At 38.0% G+C, this 27,974-nt stretch overlaps 1 protein-coding gene across 1 annotated transcript in view; it reads left to right on the top strand.

Moving 5' to 3' along the window:
- The window catches only part of SIM1 (single-minded family bHLH transcription factor 1), a 63,801-nt gene that overhangs the window by 19,063 nt on the left and 16,764 nt on the right, over positions 1–27,974 (top strand). Inside the window, exon 9 of the mRNA XM_004673726.1 lies at positions 19,003–19,171. Coding sequence (XP_004673783.1) covers positions 19,003–19,171 — 169 coding nt within the window. The remainder of the gene's footprint in view (positions 1–19,002; positions 19,172–27,974) is intronic.

Below are 27,974 nucleotides of genomic sequence, written 5' to 3'. Positions count from 1 at the left end.
TGAAAAGTAATTTCTAGAGAAAATGAAGTCTTGTTTCTCTTTATGTTTTCAAATTAAAACATTTTACCTTCTTTTAAGGATGTAATGATGTATAATCTTAAAACAGTTTAAAACAAGTTTTTTCAAATACACAAAAACAAGGGGATATGAGGTAAGGGACAAAGAGAGGGGCTCCCAGTGGGCTATGGTGAAGGGCAAAGTGTGTTTTGGTGGTGGAGGGGGGTATAACAGTTTTGAACCTATTCTTCTAAGTCACATAGAGTACTGTAAGGCAGTTTTACCTCAATTAAAAAACAAATTGGAAGAATAATATAACGCGTATTTCAAGACACATCATCTATAATATAAACCCTATTTCCCTTATGCCTCTTCCTGCTTATATGTTTGTCTATTTGTATGTGCATTGTTTCCCCTCTGCTGAGTCATTTCAAAGTAAGGCACAGACATCTTGATACTCCATCTTTAAATAATATAGCCACTTAAAGATAGCCATTGTGCCATTCATGATGACACATTTAGTGTGTTCAATTTAGAGTATTCACATTAGCGTGTGTAGAAGGTTACAGAAATATACATGCAATCTAGTTTACAGATGCCATCAAAAACAATCTGCCCCTGAAATTCATCAAGTGCCCACTGATATATGACTAGTCTGAATGACAGAAGATATTTTGTGAGGGACTTGTGTAGAATACACTTGCAATGTTAGTGCATTTTTAAAGAGCCATCTAATGAAAATTGTAAGCTAATGCAATTCTAATATTTTGCCTGGACTGTAAAAGAGAGTAAAGATTTGGAAAGCTAGTTGAGAAATTTCGGAATCAGGGACTTAGTACGTTCAGCCATTTTTTTGTTGGAAAAGGCTTCTCTGCTTGTTTACTTGCTTAGTTGTTGGTGCCAAGATGACTGTTTTAGTGGAAACCTCACATACCTTTACAGTCAATGGAAACTGAGAAGGAAGTAATTTTCTGTGTTAATTTTTACCTTAGTTTTACAAAAAACAGAACAAGCAGAGATAATTCACACTAGTTTTCTACATAACACTTGGTATCCACGAAACCACACTTTTGAACTTGCAGAAAAGTTACAAATACCAAAGAAGACATACTTCCTTCATATAAAATGGTTCTTTATGTTTTATTCTAGATCCATGATTTTTTGTAATTCTTTGCATAAAATTATTATAATTCTCATAATTAAATGGGTTTGAAAAATATTAACATATTCTGTGGATATAAATTATGTATCCTCACCAAAAAACAGCAAACATTAAAATATGCTCACATTAGGTTGCTCTTTAAGTATACTAATGGTACCCAGTTAACTTGGACATCAAGTGAAATTTTGAAAATTAACTTACAGACCTAGTGATATTGTTATTACTTGTCAATATTAGAAAATGGCTTTTAAAAACTTGGCCAGTAATAGCTACAGTTATAGATGTTAATTTTATTTTCCTGGTTTGCAAAACCACTCCTTTATATTAAAACTTGAATGAAGCACCTTTTGACTTATGCAGACTATTGCAAATATTTTTTAAACTGTCCTTATATACCTCAGCTCTCTGGAGGAGAACTTAGATTTAATTGTTTTGATCATTCAGTATACTCATTTACTAATATATACCCATAATTTAGATTTGGTCTTTATTTGTGTTTAATATTATTATGATATGTTGAACATCAAAGACACAGTTGTTCTTTGCCGATGCTCATCTATGTAACTGAACAATTACAGAAATAAATTGAAGATACTTTTTTTTTTTTTAAGATTTATTTATTTATTCATACAGAACTGGGGTACAGGCCAGAGATGTGGAGGGTGAGAGGATTCACCAGAGACAGAGTGGGGAGCAGAACAGGCAGATCAACGAAGTACACTGCTGAGGGGAGCAGTGGGCGGGTCAGGAGAGGTCTGCCACGCCATGTGGTCACCTCCGGGGCAGGCGGGGATCGAACTCATGCGAAAGTGGCTTAAGCTTCTTAGTGCAGCGCCTTAACCCGCTGCGCCACCAGGGAGGGCCCGAAGATACATTTTATTAGTAGTAATTTTTAACAACCAAAATGAATAATAGAGATTAATATTAATTTTATAACCATAAAATACCTTGTTAAAATAAAGAGCTGGAAGATTTAGTCTGTCTTAAACTATATGATGCTTTGTTGTAAATAGTACTCATATAATCTTATTCATATATCTTTACACTTTTTTTAATCAAAATGACCTATGTTTTAGTTTTGAATTCACCATTTATGCTCAACCTTTGTATTTTGTCACCAGGGTCTAGGTATATTCTTTAAAGTGCTATCACATCCCGTGCCCAGCTTTCTTCTTTACAGCGGTCTATGATGTTTGGGATGGGGAGAATAGTCCGCATTTTTCTAGGTGAAAAGCTGGAGGTCAGATATACTGAGAAAATGATGAAGGGTTAAAAACTGGAGTGTCCACTCTTACTACTGTATTTTGATGTCCTGTGGGAGTGGGAGTCAGGGAGTAGGGTTATGTGTGTGTGTGAAATGTCTGAGAGAGAGGCATAGAATAAATGAGACAGAGCTGTGGTGTTCAGCCCACCCAACTTTAGGGTCAGTGGATCTCATGATGGAAGATATAAAATCTTCCTCTACATTGCTACTTCACAAGTGTATATGGATATTAACAATTTAGTGGTTTAAATTTAGAAGTGCTATCTTCTCAATGACATTCGATTAGATTATATCACCCCAATAAGTCTCATTATGGACATTTTCACTTTGTAAGAAGAAAGTGATTTTCTTAAAAACATTTCTTCCCCCACCCCAGTTACTTGCTTTAGATTACATAGATAAAATACTGTCACTACTAATTATTTCATTTCTGCAACCAAATTTAATATTTCAAATTCATGTTAAACAAAAGCATTAAACCAAACTCAATGGATTGGTGAGCCATGTCTCCCTTTTTAGCAGGTGAGGCACAGATGTATGGCAATAGGGTGTGATGTATGGCATAGATGATGTGTCCATGCATGGGGGTGGGGCATTGTAGGCTTCTGAAGGAGAATGTCAAGAGTGATAGTCACGTGAGAACTTTGTTCATCAGCTGGGGAGGGAGAGCTTCCTCTCAGATAGGGTTTCACTTTCTGGCCCTATGGCAATGCTTCACCCTCCCAAGGCTTCCCTGGCCTTCTCTGTTGTAGCCCTGACCTAGAGGTCACCAGGCTCTTGGTGTGTGCTCAGTGACCAAGCTGACCACTCCTCTAGCTCTCAGCCAGCCCAGCTTCTAAGGGAGAAAGGTTCTGAGTTTTGAGTCACATCACAGAAAAATATGTGTCACTACCTTTATTTGAAGTCAGAGATGTACACAGGCTATTCTGAATGAATGGACAGATTCAAACAAGACCTTTACTTGAACTGCACGGGAGTGTGTTTTCATCTTTTGACTTAACTGTTCATGTGGGGAACACTGCTTTGTTTGGGACAAGATGTGTGTATGTGAGTGTGTGTGAGGAGTGGTTATGCGTCTTGATAAAGGCTGCTACTTCTTTCTCCTTATCCACTGTTTCCTCCTCAAGTCTCTGTTCTCATTGACTTTGACATCTTCCCAGATGAACAGGTGACAGAAAAATTCACTTGGCTTGATTGCTAGTGTCTTGCTTAAGCCAGTGTGCAAAAGGATTGGTGGGAGTTTAGGTGAAACGTGGAAATACCTACTGATCTATTAGTGGAGGAATTTTGCATTCTGCCTGTGCCTCAGGCCTCCCAAGGTCCAGCAGGCTAGCAGAGAAGAGAGCTAGTCAATGCCTGGGAAGGTGGGGCTAAGAGGGAGTGGACTGCGAACTTACTTTTGTTAGGTGTTGACAGCATTTGTGGTCTGACTGAATGTGGACCATCTGTTTACCACCTGTGACTTTGCTTCAGGATGTTATATTGTAGGAGGATGTTGGTTTTGTTTTGTAAAAATCCACAGTATCATTTGAAGCAACCTGTGAGGGAAAGGTGTGACTTTGGTGTCAGGGTCATGTGGGTTTGGATCATGGCCCTGCTGTGGGACTTGAGGCAAGAACCTTCATTTTACAACCTGTGAAATGGGACATTTGACGTACCTTTTAAAGATTCAAGACAATTAAATGATATACATGTAGCACAGTTCCTGGCACAAAGCAGCTAACAATGTCATAATGGTTATATGCTCTTGCCAATCATATGGTGTCAACTGAAATACTTTGAAAGACGATGAATACTCACCTCTTTACTTTGAATTTCTGAATCCACAAACTTAAGTGTTTTTTCCTCTTTCTTCCCTGTCTCTTAATCCCCACAATCCCCCTACCCCTCACTATCCCAGCACCGTGCTCCTTGTATGTGGGGATTTCTAAGATTTAGTTAGGCTCACTCTGTTTTTCATTGCCATCCTAGTATAAGCTGCGGGGAGTTGAGATTTCTGCTTTGAGAGAAGAAAACCAGCACTTCCCACCTGCCTTTGTTGTGCCGAGCAAGGTGGAAAGTGCTTATGTGGGCTACCTTCCTAGGGAAAATGAAGGTTGTTTTTTTTTTTTTTTTTTTTTCTCTTTGTGGTTGTACTTTGCATTCCTCTGATTTTTTTTTTAAAATGAAGGTTTTAAGAAACTAGACTTTTATCATATTTCTAAGTTTACTTTAGTTGGAACAAGTATATCGTTAACTTTACTAATGTCATAAGTGCACAAAAATGCATAAAACACGTAATACCGACATTTCTTGTGGTGATCGGTGGAGTTTTATTCTGCAGACCCTGAATTCCACTGATGTTTCACAGACTGGCTGATTGCCATGACCTGGTGTGTGAATACATGAAACAAAAGGCTTGGAATCTCTTGGGCAGTTTACAATTTAGTTTGCAAAATAGAAGAGTTCTATTTAAATATTTAAGAACTCTGATTAACAATTTGAAATGAATACAGTACAGGAACTGTTTGCTGAGGGCACAGAACTCATAGGATCCTAAAGTGAGGTTGGAGTGATCAGGGAAAGAGAAGGAAGGGCTGGAGCCAGAGGCAGGTTCTTTTTAGGATGCCAGCACTGATATACATTTGTCACATTGTCCTTTTTCTTTAAGTATTCATTGGAACACAATATCATCCTGCAATTAGATTTAGCAGTGCTTGTCCCTGGTCTAGTCTAAACAGTTCCCCCCACCCCCTTCCTTTATTTTGAGCTTTTTAACTTGGAACTGACTGTGTTTCATCAAGACTGGAAAGGCTCTTGCCTTTCCCAAATTAGTGCTGGTATATCTTCTAATGGGTCACCTACCTTTAGGAATGAATATGTCTTACTAGCATCTAAGCATAGGGTATAATTTTTAAAGTTTTAAGGAATGTTAGTATTCCTAATTGAATATAAAATCTTACTGAATTAGTACAGTAATAACACACATGCAAGGTTGTATTTAAAAAATTATTTTGTAGAAAGCAAATGTGAGTTATATATCAGGATGATGATCACCAACAGATTGGAGGAGAGGGGGCTACAAAGTACTTACATGACTGGTTGCAGATTTGCAGAACCAGAAAGTCTCTCCAGTGGTGGATTTGATATCGTAATTCTACGGTTATTCAAAAATGATGCACTTTAACCCCTAGACTCCTTAGATGGTTCAAACCACGATAAATAGTAATACATTACATGGTATTTGAAAACTTGTTATGAAATGAGATACTGCTACATTTTAATACTCAACAAAGCATGATAGTTAAGAACTTGGACTCTGCTGGCTCTATTGCCTATTCAATTGCTGGTGCTACTAACTAGCTCTGGGACAGTGGGCAATTTGCTTAATTTCTCTCTCTTACCCTCTTTCTTTCCTTTTCCCCTTTTGCTCCCCTCCATTAACCTATAAAATGTGGGTAATAATAGAATCCACCTCATAGATTACTTGTGAACCTAAATGAGATAATGTTTGAGATTATTGTCCCTGTGCCTGACACAAAATGACTTGGAATAAATGTGTATGATGAAGATGAATATCTTAGTGAAATTGAATTACATAGCTTAAGCCTACCAATAACTACAATATAAATGTCTTTGGGCTAAAGGAGGGAAAACTTTAGTCTTAGGAAGGGGAAGTGTTGCCGAAGAATGGGAAATCACCAATCATTCTGATACATATGGAAAGGATTAATAGATCTTCCTTTTGCTGGTTGGAACAAGTAGATTTTCAAACATTCATAAATGATTTATTGAGCACTTATTATGTGTCAGGTGCAATGCCAAGTTCTGTAGAAAAAAGAAATAAACTCAAGAATAAGTTGTATCCTAGTTTGATTTCTCCATGGGCATGCTAATGCCTAAGATTGCTTCACAGAGGGCAGTACTTCCACTCAACTAAAAGAGCACCGGAAGTGCCTGGGTCACTCTAGGGTACTTCTTCAACTTCAAGTATGGGCACACTCCGCTCTGTTTACATGGTAAGAAGGAAATGGAGGCAGTTGGATGTGCTGGGCCCCTGGTGAGTGCTGTACTTGCTCTGTGTGTGTGCTGGTGGAACTTCTGATTTGCAGAAAATAACTGGCCCTACTTTAATTCTCACAGGATGTTGCCCAATATGGGTTCTGTATGTCTCATTACCTTAGCTAGAAAGCAGTTGTGTCTGAGTTGATTTGTGTCCTGTTGGAATGATGTTGAGCTGAATTTTGTTCTGCTTCGAATAGAACTTTAGAGTGTTTTGGGGGCTGACTTTTTAAAAAAGATTTATTTATGCATACAGAGCTGGGGTACAGGTTAGAGGAATGGGGGCAAAGAGAGGATTCACCTTAGTTAGAGTGGGGAGCAGAAGAGGCAGATTGATGAAGAACACTGCTAAGCGGAGCAGTGGGCCAGACAGCAGAGTTCTGCTGCGCCATGTGGGTCACCTTCCAGGTGGGGGATCGAACTCGCACTGAAGTGCCTGCAGCCAGCTTGGCAGTGCTGCGCTTTAACCCACCAGGCCACCAGGGGTTGACTGCTAATAGAATTATTGGTCTCAATGATTTTTGAAACGAAAGAATCACATTTGATTCAAAATAGCCTTTGCAGGTGTATTACAGTCAGTGATATTATTAATCATTTTAGGTCTTTGTAAAATTGTTTTTTTCTTCTTCAAGGGGTAATTACCAGGCATTACCTCTCTCCTGGAGAGATGGAAAGATTTTTGTCAGATCCAAGCTGAAGGAAGGTTGGGGAGATGTTCTATTCATTGCCATGGTTAGAAAGGCTATGTTGTAACCAAGACAGACAGAGTTAAGGTCAGTACCCTCATGAAGCATAATTCACATATGAGGGTAGTTACTTGGCTCCATAGACCAGAGAGGCCAAGTAGCTTGGGCAATATAGCACAGCTAATGAGTGGACATACCAACTCAGGTCCAGGACACCAGGGCTCACTTCATATTCTCCTTGGTATGCGCTCCTTAAGCTCATAAGGTACTAGGATCGCCCATGTGAAATTGCCACTTCTATACATTAAAACAGTTAATACTGGCAATTCCATGAGTCTACCAACTGTTGAGGAAAAGATTTTTTACAAAGACTTTTGACAAGTGTATGTATAATTTATACTCTTGTTCTTTATGGTGTCTCCACAAAATGTCTATTTTCAGACTTTGGGGTGTAACCAAAACCTAGTAGGCTGACATGAAATATGCTCACTCCCCAGCTTGACCCCATCTTCCTGTCAGAAGTTTAATCATCAACAGTTATGACATATTCACAAAACAGCAATCAATACATGTCACCTGTGGAACAGTATTTTATTTAGAAGGTCTAATATTTCACCAGGATTCAAATGGGAGCTGCTGTCTTTATTAGAAGAGTATTTTTTCCTGTGATTGATTGCTAAATGGATAGAGCCTGTGAAAGGATCTTTTTTTTTTTTTCCTGGGGATTTCTTGTTCAAACAGAATTTGTTGTATCCACATCAGCAAAGCCATGTTAATATGGGCTGCTGGCCAGATTGTGGAAATAGCCTCATTATACTGAACTGGATGTTATAATGGTACCCATTAAGGTGGGATTCTCTCTGTGTTTGTACTTTTAAACCCAAGTCCCTTGCCACATTTTACATCTCTCTGAGAATAGCAACATTCTCTAGTAGTGCAGTCTGAGAATGTGCTTTCACCTCCTCCCACTGAAAACCATTACAAAAATAGAATCCATGGTTCTGAGCATCTGGGGTTGTGGGGGAGGGGGAAGGGGAGGGAAGTGGCTCACTGCTGCCCCTGCTCCTCCATTAGATTGTCTGTGTTTGTGATGACTATAATATGTTTTGGTGGCTGAAGGTAAGAACTCATGAGATGATTTACTTCTTTCAACACTCCCATTAGTTAATATTGCTGTTGATATTCCTGTCCTGTGCAACAGGAAAAGAGCAGCTTTATTTCAGAACTAACCAAATGCAGCACATGGTTTTTGATTTTAATTTGTATAAGCCGTTAAGAGACCAATAATGTTGGAAATCACAGCATTTCTATTAGCTCTTGAAATTTTACTCTAGTCCTGGCCAAGTGAAGTCTTTCTCATGCTGGATTTGGGTAATGGACCCCCACAGAGTTACAGCTCAGGAATGCTGGAAGGATGAAGCCATAAAGAGGAGGGCAGAGTGGGTGTCAATTTCATTCCTTCAATTAGAGCAGTTAAAGAACTAGCAAAGAGCAGGGTAGCATTTTATTGTGAGGGCTAATTGAAAACCAGGCGAAAATATTGAACGACACAACTTGGCATTTTACATGATAATCTCTCTTCTCAATTGACTCAATAGGACCTTCATTATCCACAAATTTCTGTCGTTAGAATCAGTTTAATTTCTATTGCTATAATGAAGAGGAAGTAAGAAATGTTGTAAAGAATAGACTTCTCTTTAGAAAACTGAGGATGGGTCATGCATTTGCTCAGCGAGTGTTTTCCCAGTGCCTACTGTGTGCCAGGCTTTGTGGTAAGGCTATGTTGTGACCAAGACAGACAGAGTTAAGGTCACACCCTCATGAAGCATAAATCTTAGTGGGAAGAAAGGGATGGTTCTTATAAACAAGTAAATATAGTATCAGAAAATGAAAGGAGAATAATTAAGCAGGATAGCATCATCAGGGAAGGTGTCTTTGAAAACTGAAGGTAAGGAGGGAGCCAGCCCTGCTGAGACTGTCAGAGAGAACATTACAGGTGGTGGGAAGTACATGAAAAGGCCCTGATATACATATAAACCAGTTTGGCCAGTTGATGTGGGCTAACTTAACATGAGATTATTCTGGTGCGGAGAATGGGCTTTGGGGGGAGTAAAGGAAGCCAGCTGGGAAAAGATGGCAACCATCTATGTGAGGGAAGTTGATGACTTGAAAGAGGAAGGTAGTAAAGGGTCAGATTCAGGATGTGTTTTGAAGGTGGACCAGTGAGATTTGCAGATAGCTTGGATATGAGCTGTGAAAAAACAAGGTGTCAAGAATAGTCTGAGAAACTTAGATGAGTGGGGGATAGGAACAGATCTGTAGATAGGGGCAGATATTAAGGGACGTGTTTTGTGTGTTAAGTTGGAGAGGGCTGCATTCATCAGAGTGGTTATACCTGGGTGTCATGGAGTGGACAGGTCTGGGATGGAGGTTGGGAGTCATCAACATAAAGAATTTAAAACCAGTAGAGTGGATGAACTCATTACAGAGGGGATGTTAATAGAAAGGAAATCTAAAGACCAACACCTGAGGCTCTTCAGCATCATGAGGTCTATTGGGAACAGCTGCCCAAAAGGCAGCTGAGTAAGAAATTGGGTATGTGCAAGGGGGTTATTTGGTAAAAGACATGTTATGAAGTCATTTCCTAGGGAAAGTGTGAACTTTGTCCTTTGAATGTTCACTCACTGAATTTTCAGTGGCTTTCTGTCTTCCTCTGTGGTCCCCCTGTTAAGAGGAAGGGGAACTCTGCTGCGTCTTATGGACTCCACCCCCTACTCCAGCTTTCTGGACACTATCCCCTGCTCCAGTGATTGGAAACTACAACTCCCAGCAGTACCAGGGGGGAGAACTGCGAGGACCCAAGGGTGGAGCTAGCAGGAATTCTGGGACATTTGGGGGATAAATAGGGCACAATTGCATCTCTCGTTTGGGAAGCAGCTCTCCTGACTCTGTGTGTTCAGTCAGCCTAGCCATAACGTATTCCAGTTACTTTGTATCCCACTCTCTTTCCCTGGGTTGTTTCCTATTCTTTTCCCCTTTTGTAAATAAATCCGTTACTGACCCTTTTGTGTGTACCTGCAGTATAACTGAATTGTGAGCGTGTGGTTGAGGCCCCACAGACAGGCAGTCCAGTCCACTCTGGGCTACCCTAACACCCCCACCCCCTTTCATCTGATTCCTTTAGTTTTTCTCATCTCAGGTAACAACTGATCTAGTTCTCAAGTTTGGCTCCTTGATTGACATCATCAGCACCAACTGTGAGCTTATTGAAAAAAAAAAATTAAATTAGGTTCTAATCTAGATCTATAGATGAGAAAATTTAAGGGCATGGAGCCCAGCAAGGTGTTTAAAAATTCTTCAGATGTTTGACACATGTTGAAGTTTGAGAACCTCTGCTCTAGGGAAGAGTTGATAAACTGAATTAATGAAAAGTAACAGATGAGGCTTACTGTACTACTCCCATTCTGAACCACCTGCTAAAGCTAAAATCTAGTGGTAGATTTTAAGCATCAATCAGTAGATCATTACTGAGACATCTTCTTGGGGGATAAGAAGCCTTTTAAGTCCTACAAATCGTAAAAGTAGGCAGCTGCCTGTTCTGTCCTTGTAATGGGCTCTATTGGTAACTGAACATTCTATATAGTAGCACAATCTCTTTGACTTCAAGTACAGAGAATATAAATATACTGGCACGTTAGTGGACAATTCAAAATCTCTAACAATTCAGAACTTTGTTAAATACAGCTTATCTACCAGGCAGTTTTCAATCATGTCTGGATATTGAGATTTATAACAACTGAAGCAATAATGGTAGAACATTTGTTGGATTGTGAATTTTTTTCAACAAATACATCTCAAATTTTTCTTAGCCATTTAAATAATAGCGCTTAATGTATATTTAGTCAAGCATTACAGTAATAAGGGTTTAAGGAGATTAGAAATAAATTAATCCAATTAAAGAACATGTCTGTGAGATTCCATATGTCATAGGTATGAATGAACTGTTTGCACAGCAACTGTTAAAAAAAAAACTTCAATGATGAACTAGCTGGAAGCACTTTCATAAGATAAATGCCATAAGACATATTTAAAATGTTGAAGTCAATCAAATACAGTTGATGATGTTATTTCAAGCCACTGTTTCGCTGCACATTTTTCTAGGGAGTTCAGTGCCTGAGATTCTGCTTTTCTATTATCTGCAGAAATACCAATGCCTCTGTGTACAGAGAATATAAATATACTGGCACGATTTATTTGTACATACAGAACTGGGGTACAGGCCAGAGACTCAGGGGGGACGAGAGGCTTCACCAGAGACAGAGTGGGGGACAGAACAGGCAGATCTACGAAGTACACTGCTGAGGGGAGCAGCGGGCGGGTCAGGAGAGGTCTGCCTTGCCATGTGGATCTCCTCCGAGGCTGGCAGTGATCGAACCTCATGCAGAAGTGGCTTAAGCCTCTCAGTGCAGTGCTTTAACCTGCTGCGCCACCAGGGAGGGCCCTGTGCATTTAATTTTTTAAAGAATGTCATTGTGCTCCTGTACCATAGTCTCAAGAAGGTAAGAAACAGAAAATCTATAATATCCATAAAATTTGGAGCTTGTACCTGAAGAACTCATAAGTATGCCTGAAACTGTAATAACAATAGAATTGAGTTTCTGAGCATAAAAAGTTTCTTAGAACAAGAAACATTGTCCACAGAGTAGTGTTTACTCCATTAAATAATTCACATGAAAGTAAGTTGTTTTAAGAAACTATATGGCAAGACTTCCTTTTTTTCAATTATATATGATAATTGAAGTTATATTCTCCAAAGTAGTAGTATAAAGTCACTCAGTTCACATGGAAGTCTTCAGGCACAGATATCTGTAAAGTAGAAAGGGTAGAAAATAGATCAGAGAGTATGTGAAGTGTACAAGCTGAGAGAGCATAAGGAGATCTGGACATTGAAAAATTACAGATGGTGTGCCTGAAGTGGAACCTATGGGAAAAGAAGCTTAATGGTGCTTTCTCTTCTGTAATTTAATATCACTCACAAAGAAGGAACCTGGAAATATAAAGAAATGAGGAAGCTATTTAAATATGAATTGGAAGTAACTTAAATTTGCTTAAATTAGTGTTTTTCAAAGAAATATTTTCAGCTTGTAAAAGTTATATGTGTTTCCTGTAGAGAAAAATTAAGGTAATTCAGAAAAGATATAGAATATCTTTAATCTGTTTTCTAGATAGCCATTGTTAACATTTTTTATCTCTTATTATGTATATGCAGACATGATACATGTTATATATGAATATATACTATAATGTTTATTTAAAAAGATAATTTTTCATTTTACAAGTAGTATTTTTCACATGATTAGGATAAAAACATTGATGCTTGCATAATGTTTTACCACTTAAGAATACTGGTAAATAATGTTTCTATTATTAGTTATTATTATCTGATTATTTACAATTAAGTATTAGAAATTATGCTGATAAGCACCTTTGAATATAGAATTTTAACACTTATCTCTGATTATTCTCAAAAGATATGGTCCTAAAAGTGGAATTATTAGATTAAGATTTGAACATTATCAAGATTCTTCATAAACATTGCCAGTTTACTCTTATCAGAACTATATGTGAATGCTCATTTAATTCAACTTATCTCCACTGGTATTTATTATCATTTAAAAAAAACTGTCAATTTGAAAGGCAAAAATGACAGTACTATTAGTAGTACTAGTGATGCTAAATATTAAACAATTCTCTTCTCAGCAATTTGTGCATTGTTTACATTATTTTGTTTTTAATTATCTAGACATATCATGCAGACATTTCATTATTGATTTGTAGTTGTTTCTCTGGGGATAACACTCCTTTGATGTAGGTGTAGAGTTCTAGTAAGTAGCTGAGATAAAATTAATCTAGTGTCCTAATTTGCCTAGGTATCACATTTGCTGTGCTTGAAATGTCAAAAGTATAATTTATTAATATATTTAACACCAAGAAAAGACACGTTTTTTCTTTGATTTACAGTAGTACAGAATTTCAGAATGATCATTATCAATTATAATATGGAGGTTAAGATAGCTGTCATATAAACTTGCTTGCTCAGCAAATGTCTTTCTCTTTCTTATAGAACAGTTTCCCAGGGTTTTCCTTTTCTCCCCCCCCATCCTCCCCACCACCTTTTTTTTCCCCTTTTGGATTTGAAATGAAAGTGTATTGAAATGAGAATTGCTTTGTTGATCACTTGCAAGTGAGCATCTGCTCTATGTAAGATGTCATATTAAGACAGTAAATCAAGACTTATAAAGGAGGGAATTTGGGAGGGCATTATCAAGATACGTCATTTAGCAGGCAGTAAGACAGAACTGTAAATGCCAGATGAGTGGGAGGCAGTGAGTGGCTCAGCACCTCTGAGGAGGGAGCAGGGGGAAACCATTGTGATCTCTGGAGGTAAGGGATGGAATCAGGATGTAGTGTGATACAGGGCTGATTCAGCTGTTTCAACTTGTGTCATTGGTTGATCCTAAGGTATTATATAGTTCCTGTTGTGAGGATGGTTGACTTTGCCACCTCTTATTGAAACATTACAGCTTTTGACTTACCTCTTGATTGTTTGTCTTTTATTTATACCCATGTCCCTTATTGAAATCACAATGTGATGGTAAATTTGTGCCTAGCTATGTCTTACCCTGGTGGTCCCATCCACTCTATATCATGTTGGATGAAACCTCCAAAAGCAGAGACAATGTTTATGTAAACCCAGAGACTTTGGGGAACTACTAAAATGACAAATCAAATGGAGAAAAACCACAAGGCACAAACACAAATCCACTTATTAGTATGAAACTATTACATTTCCAAGGGTGTCTTAGCCTAATTTCCCAACACATTGTCTTAGTCTGTGAGTCCCTCACAGTATGGGATCCTCTTTATCATCTCTCTCTGCTGGGCTCCATGGGAGCCTGAAAATAAAACATAAAGTAGGTCTCTCTGCTGTGGAGGTTATGCAGTGGCTGGGCAGTAACTCTGCCAGAATATAAAGGAGGTCATGCACTTTGTGTAACAGTGACTCCAGAATCCAATTAAAAAGTTTAGAATAAGGCACAGTCATTCCTACTTAATCCGATCACGGTTTAATGCAATCCTCTGCTTATTTCAGTCAGTGCTTTTGGAGCCAAATCAATTGTATGTCTCTGTTTCCATGTTCACCTCCGTAATTTGATCACCTTCAGCTGTTTTTTAAAAAAATAGCTCAACTGGGAAATCTGGCAACATCTTTTAAGAATTGCCACATTATGTAAAGCCAACAAAGAAGCCCAGAACACCATCCCTAAAGTTGAAAGATAGAAATAAAACTTAAGTTGTCCAAAATGGAAATGGAATAGGATGCAGCAGAGTTGAGAAGAAAGATTCTTGCAGTCTTAGCGGGAACTGATAAAATATTCTTGACTGCTTTTCTGATACCATTCCAGCTCAATTGAAGGTGTCAAAATGTTAGCCTCTCTATTGGCATTATGGTAGCTTGTTTTGCAGTTGAAATTATTACAGTGCATGGAGAGAGGGCACCACCAAACCCCCAGACCTGCCTATTCTAAGTAGGTTCTGCCATCCGCCGCATCAAGACAAAACATATAAGACCTTTAATGGAAAGGAACTTTACCACAATCAGTGTGCAATACAGAAAAGACAAAGAATATAGTTTCTAAATCAAACACCTGAAGTTACCCTTCCCTTCGTGGGTAAAAGTCCACCCCAAAGGGATTGGCCCAAAATAAGGTCCGAAAGCCTACAACAAGCCTAAAGTACCTTCTGGTTGGGACCTGTGGAAAAAGGTCAGAAATGGCCAGACAAGTCTGAAGGAAAAGAGCAAAATCAAAATCAAGCTAAATGCTGCCATAGTGAACCTTCCCACAGGTGTCTTATGCACAACTGCCTCAACCAGTCCAGGACCAAGAAGCAAATGCACTTTCTTCACAGGTCTCTCTGCTCCATGTGGCTCCCTCACCTTCTTGCTCTCCATCCTGTTTCCTTCCTCTTCAGCCCCCTCTCCAGATTCCTCTCTTCTCTTCTCAGCTCTACCATCCTTCTGGGTGAGGCAGGGAACCCAGTACCTCCCCTTTTCCTGGGTCGACTCTGTTATTAAATGGCATTACTGATATTAATGCATTAATCTGAAGTTGACAGTACATTTCAGGAGTGAAGACATCTTGTATTTGCTGGTAAGAGTGTCCCACTAAGCTTCCCATGAGGCAAGTTGGCATTTACCTCATCAGCAGGCAGGGTGTTTTGCTTAAGGGAAGGCCGGGAAGGCCTGTAAAGCAAAAAAGGCCCCCTTTATTCTATTGGAATTTGAGCCATCCCAAATATGTACACAATTGTCATAAAGTTTAGAGTAGATTCAGTTGGTTAACTCTGCAAATTGAATGATTTTTGACTGTCTATAATGAAATTAGAGGATTAGTTTGGTCTGTGCAAATACGGGTGAGATTGGCAAGTGGCAAGTATTGGCGAATGAAAATCACCCATTTCACATTGCCTGAAGAGCTGTGGTAACTGGGAGGTCTGCATCTCAGATAGAAGTCATTAAAGGGAAGAAAACAACTAAATGTAAATTAGTGCCAACAGTCCTTTTGAAAATCTGTTATATAGCATAGACATAGCTCTTCTTGATAAGCTGAGCATGTCTGGAAGAACAGCCTCTGCTGCCCTGGACAGTCGCTCTGGGAGTCCTGACAGCGTCTAATGCTGTATTTTTCAAGAAAGCTTGGAAGTGGAGCAGGGCTATGTCTTTCCTTCATTAAAGTTAGGTGAGTCAAGTTTGTTTTTTTTTTTTTTTTTTCAGCTACACTCACATTAGATCCTAACTTTTGGATCCAAGTGTTTTCTTTTGTAGTGCTCCACGAAGAAGCACTGACTGGCATTACAAAGCACACACCTAACTTTGAAGATCTGTGTGATACCAGAATATGGCTCCCTTGAGAAGGAGGAGGGAGATAGAACCACACTCTTGTCTGAATTTGGAGGAGGGAATAGGGTCTGGGCATGTGATTCCCATCAGCATCTAACCTTTAATCTATACAAATGAAAACTCAATAGAATTCTAATAGTAGAACAAATGCTTGGTCCACCACTCAGGGTTACACTTCACAGCTTATCAACCACAGTTGAGATGTATTTAAGTGTTTTTTTTTTTTTAATTGTGCTTTTCATCCTGGAACATCTTTTGTGTTGATAAATTTTGAACAGAGGAGCAGAAAGATCAAACTTCTTTAATGTTCTGATTTGCTGACTTAGAACTCACCTTAACAATATACCTTAATAAGTATTTTTACTTTAATTGAGTTTAGATGATAAAAATTAAAAAAGCAAATTAAAATGTAGTATAAAGCAATGAATTATAGTACAAGGTGGTGCTTGTAATGAAATGCATTACAGTTGTGAAAGTGAAACTACTGTTCAGGGGAAATCAGAGTCCAAGCATTGTCACAGAGCATGAGAAGTAAGAAACAATTATTATTATTTCATGAGTATTTACTATGGCCTAGGTACTAAGTTTTTCATGGATTGCATCTGCATCTCATCATATTCTTATGAATTATAGACGAAATTTAAGTCTAGACTGGTTGTTATACAGCAAGTCTCAACCCATCAGCTTTCTGATCTGTTAAAATTTGGTGGATTTTTAAAATTAATATTTTTATTGATATATCAAGGATATTTGCATAATTTTGTATATTAGCATTTCATGTGGTAATTAAAATATTTATTGATTTTAAATTTTTATTTAAGCCTATTTGGAGTATTTATATCATGTTGCATGGGAACGTCTCAATTGAGATACATACTTTCAGTGTCTGAAAAAATCGAAGAGAAAAATGAATCCTTGTTTACTCTCAGCTTGTAGGCATGAAGTCCCTATGCTGAAATGTTGCATTATGAATGAGTTTTTAGAAATTATTTGGCCATGTTTCTAGGGGTGCATGACTTTTGCTGCCATGCTAGGGCCTATCAGGCAAGGCCTGTCTGTGGCCCAGTGGGCAACGTCCGTTTGATATGGATGAGCAATCCAGGGTGGTTGCTGTGCCTCCTGTGAGAACCTTGCTTGCTTGTCTCGCTCTCATGCACAGGCAATCTTAGGGCAGGTGGCTCAGGGGGACCTTCCCTCAGAGAAAGGCCTTTGGGTTGATTTTATTAGTAGTGATGGGGGAACAACAATTTTTTTTTAAAATTCCATCTTTATTGAATTCATAGACTCAGAGAAAGTGGCATATTTGCTCATCAGTAGCAAATTAAAAAAAAATATATATATATACATATATATTTTTTTACACCATTCTTCATTTTCTACAATGTATGCTTTTTCATCTCAGTTGTAGTCTCCATGGCATTGCCACCACCAAGTCACTGTGCACCGTCACCATAGTCCCATATGCTCTTTCCACCCTTCTTTTGATCCTACTCCTCTTCCCTACTCTACAGACTGTCTCTGGTTTATAGTTGTCTGAAAACAAACCTTTTGTAGCTGCATCTTCATTTTTTTTTCTTTTCCATCTATGTAAATATTGCGCACGTAGCCATAAGAATACTGCAAAATATCTCTCAACTCTTGTCCTTTAAACAGAGGCCATTCAGTAAACAAGTATTGAAGAAATGAATAGATTCCACAGTAAGTATGGGTTTTATGGAGGCGAGTTCTTTCTAAGAGCTGGCTTATATGTGTTAGAGTAGGGAGAGAGTTAAGGAAGCATAAGTTCAGTTTGGGGAGAGCTATTTTGAATGAAGTGAGGGGCTGATGAAGGAAAATGTTGAAATATTGTCAAAAATAGGTAGGATTCACATTGTGGAGGGTATGTGATGTGTATTGTCCTTCAGAGTTGATTACAGTAGTAACAAGGTCAGACTTCCTAAGCCTAGAAGACCCTCCTAAATTTCTGTTGCTCAAGTAGGATCATTTCTTACAATTGCATTGAGTTGATGAACCTTTTGATTGGAAGCCATTGTCATTTGCTGGTATATATTATTACACTGTGTTTGTGAGAGTGATATTACTGGTTCAGCAGGTTTCTATTCCTAGTCACTTAAGAACTTCTTGCCTGAATTGACTTTTGCTTTTGTCTAATCTCTGTAGAAGAACACAGAGAGAAACGGAAAGATCCATTTTCTGTTGAGTTACCCCACCAGGGAATCTTTGACTAGGTTTTACAATCCATTTGTCACCAAGGAGGATACAACTCAGAGAAGTTGAATTTTGGGTTTACTTTCTACTTCTCATAGTAATTAAAATGCTTTTGAAATTGTTTTTTAGTTAATAAAAATGTTTACATTTAACAAACAATATACATTTTGGGTGATGCATCTTGACCTCATGTCATTCACCCCCAAAGTTTGAATGTCCGTTCCACTATCATATTGACTCCCTCTACCCTCCCTTCTCACTTCTCCTCTTCCCCATCTCTGATAAACACTAAATATTTCTCAGTCATTGATTTGTTTTTTTTATATTTTATGAGTTGTTGGGTTTGTTATTTATATTCCACATGTATGAGAAAATGAGCTATATATGTGTGTGTGTGTGTTTACCACAGATAAATAAATAAATAAATTTTTGATCAAGACATTTTCATGAGTTTAGATAATTTGGCATATATATCAATTACATGCATACATTAATGTGCTAGTTGATACATACATTAAATGTATGCTTTCCTCAAATAATTGAGAGGTTTGTGGAAACCAGTGACATGGCTAATTTCTGCTTGCTTCCTTTTAAAATACTGATTACTCTCATTCTGGGTGAGTGAGCACATTAAATCATTTCTGGTGATGGTTGATTAAGGGCCTGTCCTCCCTACCTGCAGGGACACAGAATACAAAGGACTGCAGCTCTCCCTGGATCAGATCTCATCCTCCAAACCAGCCTTCTCCTACACCAGCAGCTCTACTCCTACCATGACTGACAGCAGGAAGGGGGCCAAAGCCAGGCTCTCCAGCTCAAAGTCAAAATCCAGGACTTCCCCCTACCCGCAGGTATATGCATTGCTGTTTCACAACTTACTTTTCTTATGACCTGATTTGATCTTGCCGTGAGGGAGGGTTGAAACTGTTTGGAATTGTTATTTGGTTTTAAAAATTTGAAAATTTATGAATATGGAAAGCTTTCTGACACTTCTTCTCTTTTCCCCTTTTCTAAAATAACTGCTAATAAAAGTCTGAAATGACCTTATAGTTTGCTGTTTTACTATGAAGGTTATGAGAGTTTGTTTCATAACTGAATCTCAGAACCATAACTTTGTTATTTCAAGGAACTTGACCCTAAATTCCCCTCCCCCCCAATGATTAACCAGAAAGATGTAGCTGGCATAGCAAAATATGGAAAACAAGAGGTTGAGGCAGAAAATTTCAGTCTTATGGGCCCTCCCTGGTGATGCAGTAGGTTAAAGCACAGCACGGTGAAGCTATCAGCAGCCACTTCAGCATATGTTTCATCCTTGGCCAGGGAGCTGACCCACATGGCATGGCAGACCCCCTCCAGTCTTGCCTGCTGCTATAGCTGTTTCAGTAGACCTGCCTGTTCTTCCCCACTCTGTTTCTGGTGAATCCTCTCACTGCCTCCGCACCTCTAACCTGTACCCCAGTTCTGTATGCATAAATAAGTAAATCTCTAAAATAAAAGATTGTTTGATCTTAGGACCAGGTCTGAAGCAGAAGGAAATTAAGAGGTGGAGGAAATGATGAAGGATATACTTCACCATGAGATTTGAGCACAGTTGGACAATTTATGAGAAAGAATGAAACAGAGAGGGTTTTCTAGCTGACAGGAGTTCTAGGAAAAGCAACTCTCTTCTCATCTTTGTGAGGTGGTGAGCTGATGAGACGTAGGGAGTATTCCAGAAACATTGCAAAGTACAAAGATGAATCCAGAGTCTTGGAAGGAAAGCATTCTTCTGATTAGTCATTGAGATACAGAAATTTGACTGCGTGTAAACACCACTTAGCTGGAGAGATTAGGACGGAGCTGGGGTTCCATTCTTAACATCTTGTGATCCCTTACCTCCACACTTTTCTTTAAGGGTAGTATGCCAAACTTCCTGAAATATATTAGAGAAGCTCAGGAAATGATTCTGGGCCAATATAAAACCAAACAGGATTGGGAGTTATTGCAAGGTGGCCTTTATCATTTATGTCTTTAATGTATTTTTAAAGTAGTAATGGAAACCTAGTGTATATAGAAATTATTATTTCTTTAATTATTGTAGCTATCTTATCCTGTTGATTTCAAGTATATGCTGTTTGAGGAATTACTTTTTATCAAGTTAATGGTCACTAAGGAGCTATAGTTTGGAAGATTATTTTAGCAGCTTCTTATGCGAAGATGAGAAGATCATGGCCCCCAAGATAGCAAATGGCTTGAAATCTTCCAAAGGAGATCAGATTTCTTTACCCTGATGAAAGGGTAAGGAGTAGATATATGATATCTAAACATTTTTCTGTGCATACTTTCTGTTACGTGGTCTGAGTGCTTTACTTCTAAAGTGTATTTTAGTTACAGTCACTTTGAAGAGCTGCTTCTCTTTATTAGACATCTAATGAAAAGTTTTTCTTATTACTGTCCTCTACTTTGTATTTCTGTTTTTGTTTTTTTAACTTGGAAGGATGAATTACTCCTTTGGGTTGTTCTATCCTTAAATATATAGAAATAGACACATAGATGAAAGAATTTTTTAAAAAAGATTTATTATTTATACATACAGAACCAGGGTACAGGCCAGCAGGTCTGGGGGTGAGGGGATTCACCAGAGACAGAGTGGGAAGCAGAACAAGCATATCCAATGAAATACACTACTGAGTGGCGGGTGGGTCAGGAGAGCTCTGCCACGCCATGTGGGTCACCCCCCTGACCAGGGATCGAACTCTTGCTGCAGTGGCTATGATAGCTTCATTGTGCTGTGCTTTAACCGGCTGTGCCACCAGGGAAGGCCCGCATGTGTGTGTTTTTATGAGGAAGGGTAGTAGAGGTAGCAGCAGCAGTACAGTACTTAATTAGAAAATTACAGGATTTTTTAAACAAGAAGAAAAACCAAAGAGTAGAAATAGAAAACCCCTCTCTATCCTCTCATACTCCTTTTCTAAAGTTGTGTTTCTTCCAGAAATGTTCTAGGATGCATAGAAATCATGCACCTGCTTACACGTTTTTCTATATAGAACTTTCCTGCTCAGTTGTATTCATTTTTGTGTTAATACTTACATAAATGTAGTTCTCAGAATTTTGGTCATATGTCTCACTTGAAATTGCAGTCATGAATTAAGTTTACTTAACATTTATGTGCCTAGCAAAGGTTATTCTTTAATTGTGTTTACTTTAGGTAATCATGGTATTAGATCAATCTTTGAATAAGTTCCCACTACATGAACTAGTAATACGTAGAGATCAGAAAGGGAGCACCCTGTCTTTGCTTTGAAGAGCTGCTGGTGTCAAGAGGAATAGGCATTTGCTGTCAATTGTCATAGGGTGAACAGAGGTCTCTCTGTGGACACACTGGAAAAACATGATATTCATAACAAAATGATAACTCTCTGCTGGTTGAAAACAATTTAATGCCATAATCTTGGAGTCTAAGTACTCAGAAGACTTATAAAAATGCTTCTCAAAAGTCATAGATAGTACAAGTTGTCCTTACATTATTAAGAGATAGTACATGATTTTCCATGAGTCATTGTTATTCTGTGTCTTTGACTCAGTAGATGTTCCATGCCTGAGTCAGAACAATGCTGTGCTGCCTAGTGTAGTAAATGGGGGTGGGGGTGGGGATGGAGGCAGCAGTGCTAGAATATGAGGCAGTGGCATGAGAAATGTCTTTCAGTTTTGCAGTACAGTTGGAATAATGTTATGTGCTAGAATAAATAGTGTATAGGGGCGGTGTATAGAGGGGGCTTTATGAGTGTTATTAGCTACAGGAACTGTAGCCTAGATGAGTAGGGAAGAGTGGCTTTGTGGGTAGAACTCAGGAATAGGGACAAGAGGAAAAGGAGTGGCACCCTCAAGAACAAGATAATGAAGACACACAGGACCACATTGCTCGTGGTCTTGGGGAGACATTGGGAAGTAAAGATTCCGGTGGGAGGAGACTTGGGTGATAGTTTGGAAACATGGATAGGTATCAGAGATCTGCTGGGACAAGGAGTTTACAGTTTGTTTTGTGCAGAACCAATAAAAAATTTGAACAGGAAATGAGAGTATTCATGTATTTGGAGCTAGGTAGATTAGTTAGGAGATTCATTTGAATAGTCTTGGTGTGATCTCTGAAGGTCTAAACTAAGTTCTCTACTGACTTAAAGGCAGTGTGAAGGAGAGTGGAGAGGCTTCGTTTTTATGCCTTGCCGCGTGGACCTCTTCTCACTCTTAATGATCTATTTAAATCATTATAGACTGATAGTGAATTTATACTTCTAAAACTTAACTACTGTAGGTTATAACACACTTGTAATGAGTTTCTCTTCATATAATTGATAAAGGAATGATAGATACCTTTTAAGTTACTGAATGAACAAGATTTAAATTATACTTAATTTTAAGCACTTCTGCCCTATTCAAAATAATGAGAACATTTTTTTCTGTTATCTCTATGTTTATATATTTTGAGCATGTAAGTTCTCATCATCAGAGTTTTCAAGGGGCAGTTTTCAGTTTTTCATTAATTCTGAAACAACATCTACTTATGTAAGTGATGATTTATTGGTTTTACTGATATTATTTATTAGGCTCTTTTATATATTTGGTATATCTAGATTTTTCTGAGAGATATGTGATGGAAAGCAAAGAGCAGCACTGCTTTTTGAATTTTTTAGAGGCTCTTATTTGAACATGCAAGACATGCAAAACTTGTAATTTACTGCCACAACCCAGTTTGTCTGCAATAGATGAACCATAACGTCCTGTCCTAGTATGAGATGACCTTGGGAATAATTTTAGACTTGATTATATTATAGTCACATAAGGAATGACTTCATTACCTTTATACCTAGTTTTATTACTCTAGACAAGAAAACAGAATTGCTCTGAATGGTTTCATAAAATTTATCATTAGAAATAGTATAGTAAAACTGTTATAAAATTTAAAAAAAATATGAGACAAGTCTACAGTAAAATGCAGATTCATTCTATATCTTATCCTTAATTTTTTTGTTAAATAAAAAGGATTTTAAGAAAAAAAAGTTTACAAATATGTATTCAGGAAAATTCAAAATGCATTTGTCCATAACACAGAAAAAAAGAAATGTATGTCTTTATAATAGAGTTGCAAGACTTGATGTAGGAAAGGAGCATTTAGCTCATCCTTCTATACAGGATCAAATTCTCTCCAACAGATGTATGGTCTACAGGGGAAGCTCATTTCAGTTGAATGAGTTAATTATATAAAAGTGTGGTTCTAGTCTAACCATTTACAATGATATTGAGCAATGTATGCCTATGTTAAATCTGCACCACCAGCATAAATCTTTAAATCTTTTTTTTTTTTTTTTGGTATGATACCTACCCATTTTAGTTCTCAGGATGTTAATGTCTTCAAGCTAGAATATTCATAATTAGACATGTGATGAGGGGTTTTGAGTATTTGTAACAATTAAATACTTGATGTTGTCTTCATACTCTTACAGGATAATAGCATACTAGAATTCTATCGGTGTAGAATACTTCATAGCTATTATGTGCATTTTCTTTAAAACCAAATTCTTCTCATGGTAAAAATATATATTCTCTGTAACCAATCCATTCTACTTCTAGGAATGTAACCAATGAAATTTTCCTGAAATATCTAAATTATTATGCACAATGAGCAGAATTTTAATATTAAACACAAAAATATATAGACATAGCTATTTGATTGTTCAACAGTAGAGAATATTGAAATATGTCCATCTTAGAATGGAGAGTCATTCTGCAGATATTATGCAGACTTAAGAATAAGAATGCAGCATGAATATTATGGACATGGTCATGATAAAAAAAACATAGAATAAAGAGGATGAATATATACCATATAGATTATTTGTCACTTATTCATGCATATCAGCATAAATACATATGCACAAACATTCACTTAAAAAATACTAAAAATAAAACAACAAAAATATAAAAAAAAGAAATAGTTTAGTAAATTTCCAGAGGTTAGCTCCTATCCTGCTGTATAGTAGTAATTTTACCATTATAATAATTATATTTTATTATTATTGGGTTTATATGCATGAAAATAGAAACTTTTTTCCCATAATTCTGTGGAATTAGAAATAGAGTTTATGGAATTTATTTTTCAGACCTTATCTCTAGCAATTGTTAGCAGCAATTGCTACATTTTCCACTTATATTTGTGAAACCCAAAGCAGCTATTCTAAAACAGTTGGAAGTTATCTTGTTGTGGTTTCATCATGTCAGTCATGAATGGTCTCCTGATTCCAGTTTCCTTTTACACTTTCCATGTTGGCATATTTATAGTGGTAACATTTATTACAGACAGTGTACTCCCTCCTGTTTTATTGCATTATCCTGCCCTCCTCTTGCTTTTTCCCAAGTCAGTAATAATCAATGCACTATATAATTCTGTAATAACAGTGCAGTGCATGATATTGTGTACGCTCCTGAAATCTGAAAGTATTTAATCACTTTCTACAGACAAAATACAACACTTGTGGGTTTACTTCACATCTGTTATTTTAAATAATCCCACAGAACCCTCTTAATTTTCATTGCCAGCAATCTGGTCTCATTTTGGTGAAGGTAGACAGTCTTTTTCTGAAAGTTTTTTCTGGCCTTGACAATACACCAGACTATTGTGTTGCCTTTTCATGTTTTTTTTTTTTTTTTTAAAGATTTATTTATTTATTTATTTATGCATACAGAAATGGGGTACAAGCCAGAGGTGCAGGGGCAGTGAGACGATTCACCAGAGACAGAGTGGGGAACAGAACAGGCAGATTGACAAGGTACACTGCTGAGGGGAACAGCCGGCAGGTCAGGGGAAGTTTGCCATACCATGTGGATCACCTATGGGGCAGGAATAGAACTCTCACTGAAGAGGCTCCTACTAGCTTGCAGTGCTGCATCCTTTCTCACTGTGCCACCAGGAAGGGCCCAGTGCTGAAAAGTTACAGAAAAATATAAAAGAATTTCTTGAGCATAGTTGTGCTTTATACATAGCATTTTCATCATGTCCAGATAGCTATCCTTCATCTTGCATTACATATGTGACATAAAACATGTAACCCTTGATCACTTACAACAAAATAACTTTAATGCATCTTATTTTAAAGAATCAGGTTATTCAGAGACATCCTGCAGGGAAGGGAGAGAGGTCACAAAAAGGGAGGAAGGAGTACAGAGGACTGTGGTGATGTTACACAGGTGAATTGGTAGTAGAAATTCTATGGGATATACACCTTAGCAAAGAAAGCAAACATTGGGCCCTCCCTGGTGGTACAATGGATTAAGCAAAGCTCTATGAAGTGATCCACAGCCGCTGTAGCATGAGTTCATATTCCCAGCTGGGGAGTTGACCCACATGGCGCAACAGACCTCTCCTGTCTCGCCCACCGCTCCTCTAAGCATTGTGTTTCAGTGGATCTGCCTGTTCTGCTCCCCACTCTGTCTCTGGTGAATCCTTTCACCCCCCACAATTCTGGTCTCTACCTCAGTTCTTGTAGGCACAAATAAATAAATCTTTTTTAAAAAAGCATTGTTTTAAAATGAACGATGATGTAAAAAAATATATAAATAAATAAAATCAGGTTATTCTTTCAGAATTTTAAAAAACATATTTATTGTCTTACGTCGTGGGTCATCTTCCTATAGTTATTGCTCCCCTTAGTTGCAGCCCTCCCACAATCCACCATGTACCACCACCCAGCACCCCTGTCTCTCTCCCTTGCTTCCATTACTCCCACTGCTTCCCTGCTGCAAGACATGAATGGATGATGATAGACATAGGGATATTGTCTTTTCCTTAGAAACATGTGCTTTTCCTGGGCAGAGACCTGGGCTCCTAGACCGCAGCAGACCAGGCTGCTCTAATCCCCAGGTGCAGCTGTGAGTCGGGTACCAAGGCAGAGCCGTTCAGGAACCTCTTGTAGGGCAGGTGTGTGGGTGGTTCTCTGGACTCCTTGACATGGAGCTTCCTGTGGTGTAGGAGACTGTTGCGTTTTGTCAAGACCATTGTGGTCTCTGGTTTCGTGCCTCCTCAGTCACACCGGTTGTAACCATCCATTTTGGTGACTGTCACATGATGCTGCTTTGGTGATGTCTTTTAATCTAGAATTTTATAGACTGTCAAGGCTTGTATACGTTTTCTAGCTATGCATAAATTTGAGATTAATCTATCCTATAAAAATAACAGATTATTAGAGTAAGCCCTTGTAGCTTTTTATATTGTGTTTTTAAGCGAATCTCAGTATTGCTTTAGAAAATTACTTAGAAATAATTCTCAGTCAGGAGAGAAGTCTGTTATAGGTTTGTACTTTGGTTTTTACTAAATCTTGTATTTAAATACCTATTAAGTGTACTAACATGCTAAAGGTGGGTCTGTCAGTCATGTCTATGGTCTTGTTGGGAATACAAGACCAATATTTTAGAGAGGAACTGTAAGATGTCAGTTTTTAAACTCGAGGTCACTATTCCTCCCTTTTCATTCCTGAGGCACATTGTTGGAAGAGGGGCAGACAGTGATGTCCAGGTGCTGTTGACAGATCACTAACTTCCCTCATCACATTTAATGGGATCACTCCCTGGCCACACACACTTCATCAATCAGCTTCCTTACACCCAAACTTTACCTGTCACTACCCTGCTTCCCTTTCATGTTTGTTTGTTTGCTACCATACTTCTTATCTTCACTCAGGGCTTCAGAAGGAAACAGTGAGTCTTCTCTGAAATAGGTTAGTGAAGTCTGCTAGACAGAGCTTACTGACTTGCCAGGGAATGTGTATGTTATGAGAATGGTCTGATAATAGTGTCTGGAGAAAAATGTGTTTGGAGACAGGATGGATAGAATGGTGGTGAAATGAAAGAGTACAATGGAATACTGTTTCTGGAGTAGCCTATCTATGACATTATAGAGACCTTCTTTGTTCTTCACCTTGTTTCAGAACACAGTAGTAAAGCTACTGGTGAAGGTATTGATGCTAGATAAATTAGGTAGATTCAATTTGAAATAAGACCATGCATGTTTTTGCTAGTTTATTCAAATAGGCAACTATCCTAATAAACTGCTTCATTGTTGTTAACTATCTTATGACATTATAACATATAGCAACATATTTCACATAAAGTGTATCCCCAGTAGTGAGAACCCAGTGATAACAAAGTTCACAAAAACAGATGGCTAGTTTACATCATATTAGATTTGTAAGAAAGACAATAAGACAAGAATGATGAATGAGAAGGAAAAAATGAGAAAAGTTGGCATAAATGAGGAAAGTAGAATGAGATGTAAAAAAATTACTATGGAAGGAAGAAAATTTAGGGGCAATAAATAGGTTCTAAAAGGTTCATGAGCACAGGTGTTGCCCTTGAGAACCAAATTGCCTCAGGTGCTGAAAAGTCCTTTGTAGATATTGAATAAGTGCATGAGTGCATAGATAGACAGATGAGGCCAGGAAGGCAATTGGGAAGTAAGAAATGGGAATGATGAGATGTGTAAGTTTGCGGATATATACCTTGTCTTAGAGAGCATGCAGATTCAGTGAGGGAGATAAAAATGTGAGCTGGTAATTTAAACAGTGCATGCTAGGTGATGAAGGCATGTGGTGGGGCTGGTGGCAGTGGTCATCATGATAATATATT

This window comes from Condylura cristata, unplaced genomic scaffold (assembly GCF_000260355.1).
Source record: "Condylura cristata isolate star-nosed mole 26May11 unplaced genomic scaffold, ConCri1.0 scaffold00001, whole genome shotgun sequence".
NCBI classification, from domain to species: Eukaryota; Metazoa; Chordata; class Mammalia; order Eulipotyphla; family Talpidae; genus Condylura; species Condylura cristata.
Note: the sequence above shows the minus strand (reverse complement) of the source record. Positions and strands in the feature narration are given on the sequence as shown.